Genomic DNA, 6,417 nt, shown 5'->3' on the forward strand with positions numbered 1-6,417 from the left:
TTATATCAGTGACCCAGCGCTGAAGCTATTCCAGTGTGCTGTTTGCAACAAATTCACCTCTGACAGCCTGGAGGCCCTAAGTGTGCATGTGAGCAGTGAGCGCTCCCTCCCTGAAGAGGAATGGAGGGCTGTAATTGGAGATATCTACCAGTGCAAGCTCTGTAACTACAACACTCAGCTCAAAGCCAACTTCCAGCTCCACTGCAAGACTGATAAGCATATGCAGAAATATCAACTGGTGGCTCACATTAAAGAAGGGGGCAAAAGCAATGAGTGGAGGCTGAAGTGTATTGCCATTGGCAACCCCGTTCACCTGAAATGTAATGCCTGTGACTACTACACCAACAGTGTGGATAAATTACGCTTGCATACCACCAATCACAGGCATGAGGCGGCCCTGAAGCTCTACAAGGTAAGCAGTGACATCCATTTCCCTTGGCACAGAGTGGAGAAGGGAATTAACTGTTTCAGAGCTTGGAGCACAAATCTGCAAGTTAAGAAAAGAAAGAGAAAAAAAAAAAAATAGAAGGGCAAGGTACACGGTTTCTGCTTAACATTACTAAACGTATATTGAGATACATGCAACTGGAAAGTTTATTTAAAAGATTTGCCTTATGTCCCTTTTATACCTAACTCAGTGGCGATCTTTATTGGCTTCCCAGAAGTAAAAGAACCTTCCTGAGTATTTTCACATATAAAATAATATTGTTATCCCTCTTTTATTGATTGATTAAAAAAAAAAACCAACCAAACATAGCATCACTCTTGGCTAAGTGTTAGTGGTTATAGGGAACAGATCACAAAAACAGTGCTACTTTGTGAATGCGTCGTCTTTTGTTTGGTGTCGAACAGGGGCGATCTAAACACAATGTGTGTGTGTGCGCGTGTGTGTGTTCCGTTGTTTTTCTGTAATTTTTGAGTAAACACACTCTCCCTTAGCATCAGTTGAAAGTCTTCTACTTAACTCAGTTGTTATTTTGCATGACCTTTCCCAGCTAGTCATGTTTTTATTCCCTCCACTGGGTGTGGCACAAATAAAATTGTTCATTAAATGGCAAATATACTTTTATCTTTGCTGGAAAAAACTGTGCAGATGTAATGAATATGTGCAACTGGCGAGCACCATTTATTACACAACTTGTCTTGACTTTTTCTAAGCCCTAATTACTGGTTAAGTTATTCTGTGAGTTTGTTTACTGGATTGGCTTGATTGTCTTGGTTCTTGTACAAATGTAACAGATTCATTTCTATGATGAATAACTTGGTAACTTATTAAAAACTTCTTTTGTCTAGAGGATATTAAATTTCAGAAAATATTGCAAACCATCAGTCATTGTAACAAGCTCTAAATATGATTACAAAATCCATTTTGCAAGTGTTATCTATTGATTTATACTAGAAATCAGTGATAACTATACTATCAGGAGTCAACCAGTGAGTATAATACCTACGGCTTTTCTAATACTATTTCAAACTATAAACACACAGCAAAAAGGGCAGATTGTGGATCTCTGGAGCAGGCGCAAGAATTATTTATTTGAGTTCGGGCTGGCGCTATTAGTTTGGGTTGTTTCTTGAAGTTCAAATTCTAGATTGACGTACTGAGTGTAAAAACCTAAAGACGTGGCATGAGAATCTGTAACATTGTTCCTGTAAGATCGGTGCTCTGTGGATCAATGACGAAAGCATTAGATTTGGGTTACACAGTTTGAGGGGAGTACAAGCCCTAATGTAAGATGGCAAGCTTCTAAGTCGATGCTGTTGAAAATATAATATAAAGGATTAATTGTATTATAATTCGTAGGCTTTACCATTCAGTTGTCAACTTTTTTTTTTTTTTCCTGTTGATACCTGACCTATTAAAACTTTCAGAATACCTAGGAGAAAAAAACAAACATTAAGTTTGTATAAATAATAGATCTCAACCCTGGGAGCTATATAGAATATTCATGAACTGTGTTTATATTCACGCTGCTCCTCTAACACTTTAAATTAGCATGTTGTGAATAGAAGATATAAATGTACAAATTTTTCTATTTTATTGATCTCATGTGGGAAGCTAAAGAAAGGTAGAGTGTTACTGTTTATTTTCTCAGGAAAGGTTGTTTAATCTAATTGTTTGATGATTATTTAAACGCGTGTGTATATGTGTGCATTAAGTTTATTCATTCTTTCCTTGAGTATGAGTTGATCTCCCTCACTATCTGCAGAGCAATTTGCTAAGTGTCAGAGTTACTCTTGAAGTTTCTTTTCAGGGAGAGTTGGATGTTGCCTTCGAAAGTAACAACCAAATGAGATAAAAGCTTGTTTATAAAGAGGGCTTTAAAACAGAGAGAGCTTTAGATCCCAGAACCAAAGAATATATGTACTCTTCCCTTAAAAATGTTATAAAATCATATAAAAATTTACTTGTCCCCCGCTCTTCTTTATTTGCTTATCTCTCTTAAATACTCATATGTCTTTCCTTGTAGCCTAGCATCTAAAAATGGTCAGCCAACAAACAAAAACATACTTTGAACAAACTTACCTTGAATTAAAAGAAGATTGAGGAGATAAATATTTGAGCTATTGAAACTTGGTATTGGACAATCGAACTATATTATGTTGTATTATCCTTCAAGGGGCATTCATTATTTCTAGTAGTAACTAGAAAAATACTCCAGAGTAGCAGTGTGTTGAGGGTGCCTTTTTGAAACTGATTTACAGAAACTGTCTGAGTCAGATACAGAGAATTTTCAAGTGTAGTAATGAGAATATTAGCATGCTTGGTCGGCTTGTGTCAGGCAAAATGAAATTGCTTCATAAGTAACATTAATTGCTTTTAAATGAGAACCTAACAAATTGGCCTGGGCCTGGGAAAAAAAAAAAATGATGGTTTGTAATAGGCTAAAATATTAAAATTAGACTTAAAATAGTTTCTGAGTTAATGACTAGACAATAATCTCCTATATAAAAATCATTTTCATTAAGAGTTTAATTTACATCATTTTGCATCGTGAATTACTCAGACTTTCAGGGAAAGTGACAAGTAGCAGTTATAAGATAAATACTGAGCTGTGAGATAACAGCTTTCCTCGTTATTGACAACATATTGATTCATAACACTCTAAATGTGGTTATGTGTCAGTTCGATTTGAATAGACCACTTTACCTCTTACATTGTCAACCTGGAGCAGTATTACTAAAAGAAGTGTGTGTCCTTATTCCAGTTTAAGGAGGTTAAAGGTTAAAGGTTAAGGGTTAGCTTAAAAGCATCATCTGCCTAGCTGCTTAACTTTAAACTGATCAATTTAATGAAAATCTGTTTTACAGATGTTGTTTTAATGTATTTGGCAGGGTTTAGGCAGCTTTAACATTAGATGTATGCTAGTAAAAATTATTTCTTTATTTGACCAGAACAACACCTTTCCTTTTATGTTTAAGGTAGAAGGCTTGCGGGTTATGGTATTTTTGGCAAAGGACCCAGAGGCAGAATGTGTTGATGATCTTTCCATATGGACTCAAAAAAAAGAATACCTTTATGTCTGTTGCTAATGATGACTGCAAAACAAACAAAGTTGTGTTCATTTTTTTGGCAGTATTATTTGCCTTAGAATTTTTTTAAAAAGGAATTTTGTTATTGTTAAGGAAAGCTTACTCACTTCTTTAAGCAGAATTCTCTGAAGCGCTAAGCACTATTAAATTTTGATTTTTCCTCCAGAAATTTTAATGATGAAGCAAAATTGGTCTAAGAAATTAAAACAATAAAATGAAACTACAGATTGCCCTTAATCTTCTCCTTCCATGCATAAAAGTATATTTAAAGTGAGGTTAACAAATACTGAGTGCGTGGATAGCTACAGTCAGTGTCGTAAGGTAAAGTGTGCTCGTGTGTATATCTACATCGACATCTAGATCTAGATATGATGCAAAAGCAGTGTTTCTTAGCTAACTACTTTACTGGATTTGATTATATTCTTCTAATTTCACACCTTTGCGTCCTCTACAAATTCTTGTCAATTGATATTCATAGAATAAATCCTCAATATTTGTAGGATGAATAAATGAATAGCCTGAGATATGTATTAAAGAAACCCTGTTACTTCCAACCCTCATTTAAAAAAAAATGTATTAGAATTGGTCTCCCTCTTACATGATCCCAAACATTTTTCTAAAGAGTCGAGTAAAAAGTTATAATGGAAACCACTTAGCACTACACATTCAAATCGAAGAAGAACAAATACAACTTTGGCCGTATTTCAGTTTTGCAGTTTAGTTTATTCTTGGCTCAGAATGGACAAGACTTTTTCCAGCCAGCTGATTGGCTTACCCCCATCCTATGCCGGGCTTGCAAATCTTCTTGCCACACCTGCACGTCAGCTGCTCTTATAATATTATATGTATTTTTAAGTGAGGTGTTCACAGCTTTGCTGGTTCAAAGTCAAAAGCTTAATTATACCAGCCTTTTTTCATCCTGCATCTGCTAGTAGTGAAGCAGAATAGTCTGTCTGAATTCCATAATGCTATTTTCATATTTGGATTTAAAATTGGCTGAGAGCAGTGAATGAGTCTCTTGTCTCCATGGTGAGCAAAAGAACACACGTGGGATTTAGTCCTAGGTAACTTTTAGTGTAACATTTCCCCAAGGAACATTTTTGGAGTTTTCTCATTATCCATGTTATGGATGAAAGCATCCAGGTTAAGAACTAAAATCAAGGTGTGGGGGAGGGTCACAGAAGAGAGTGGAAGGAGCCATGTTGGGAAAAGTATGTGTCAAGGAAATAAAAAATGGAATAATTAGCTTCACCTACCTTTTTTGCCTTTTTTTTTTTTCACTAGTAGGAAATAATAACCCGATCAGTTTGGAATTAACAAAGAATCACAAGCATTTTCATTTCAATAGGCCTGAGTCCAACTTTGCAATTTAAAATCAAATATACCAGATATGTACCGTTTCAATTATTGAACTGTCATTGTCCCAGTGTGATGGTAAAGGAGGTCAGGAGATTGTGTGGTACACATTTGCATAAAAGTCATTGTGCAAAAGGAAATTGGAATATGTGTGTGTATCTAAGAAACCAAAACAGATTTTTCTTAATCTTATTCTAGTCATTTGTTTAGATGAAGAAAGCTGTTTTCAGAGATAAACAAAAGTTATTCTTTTCTGTTGCCAAACATTAACCTGAATATGGAAATTTTTATACTTTTTTATATTAGTTTCAGATTTATGTTTCTTTCTAGGTTGAAATGCACTGTGAAATTTAATTCCGGTTGCAGGATTTCGTTTTTAAAAAGTAATCACCACTCAAATTATTCTATTGTATTCTCATATAAAAAGACAAGGCAGAGGTTGAAAAAAGAGTTTCTGCGGTGGAACAATAATACATGCTCCCATAATACTTATAACTAATAAATACGCAGATCAAATGGAGAGGAGCTGGTTAGCTAATAGCAACTAATAAATCACTGGTGTTTTTAGATCACAGTGTAATTGGCCAGCCCTATCTGCTACGTCTCCTTCTGTTTTTAAGCCTGACATTTGCTGAAGCACAGCTATGTGTTATAACACGGCTACTCCAGCATAAATATGGACTTCCTCACTGCTTTTCCATGGCAAGTAATCTATTACATTGTGAGCTGAGAACCCTCTTTGTATTCCCCTGGGGAAAAAAAAAATGACTAAAAATCTGTCTATCCAAATATAAAATATATATGTTAATACACAGGCATTAGCAACTTAACTACATCCATGTCAGGATAGATAAAGTGATTTTTAGTGTGTGAAATTGTTAACAAACCCAGACAAAATTTAAAGAAAGCCAAGTGTGCAAAGGAACCCTCCCATTTTATTTTCCACATGTCTTTCCTTAACCACTGCTACCATCTCCCAACACATCAGGCACATGCTAGTACGTCTTCTCTGTTTCTCTGAAATCCTTACTGTTTTATCCCACCTGGATCTTCTCTTCATGGAAATGCTCCATGTTGCAAGATTACCCATCTAATTCCCCAAAGAAAACTAGCATTCCCTTAATTAAGGGGAAAGAAACCTTTTCATAAAAGCAGAATAGTGCACCCAAAGGTATAAATCACTTTCAGGTCTTTTCCAGGGTGTATTTTGTTTTGAAGGAATTGCTTAATCTGGATGAATTTTCCAACATGTCAGGTGGGAGGTGCAGTGATTTTGTCAGGGGTGGGGATTGGGTTAGTGATTTTTGTCAGGGACGGGGATTGGGTTAGTGATTTTGTCAGGGACGGGGATTGGGTTAGTGATTTTTGTCAGGGGCGGGGATTGGATTAGTGATTTTGTCAGGGGCGGGGATTGGGTTAGTGATTTTGTCAGGGGCGGGGATTGGGTTAGTGATTTTGTCAGGGACGGGGATTGGGTTAGTGATTTTGTCAGGGACGGGGATTGGGTTAGTGATTTTGTCAGGGGCG

General features: G+C 36.1%; 1 protein-coding gene across 6 annotated transcripts in view; it reads left to right on the forward strand.

The window, feature by feature from the left end:
- The window catches only part of ZFHX4 (zinc finger homeobox 4), a 182,234-nt gene that overhangs the window by 26,597 nt on the left and 149,220 nt on the right, over nt 1–6,417 (forward strand). For all 6 annotated transcript variants that reach the window (XM_081816168.1, XM_081816170.1, XM_006727305.3 and 3 more), the window contains one exon: nt 1–412. This exon is cut by the window's left edge. In XM_081816168.1, the coding sequence (XP_081672294.1) occupies nt 1–412 (412 nt within the window). The remainder of the gene's footprint in view (nt 413–6,417) is intronic.

The sequence above is a fragment of the Leptonychotes weddellii genome, chromosome 4, assembly GCF_054177405.1.
Source record: "Leptonychotes weddellii isolate Sample4059 chromosome 4, ASM5417740v2, whole genome shotgun sequence".
Lineage (NCBI taxonomy): Eukaryota > Metazoa > Chordata > Mammalia > Carnivora > Phocidae > Leptonychotes > Leptonychotes weddellii.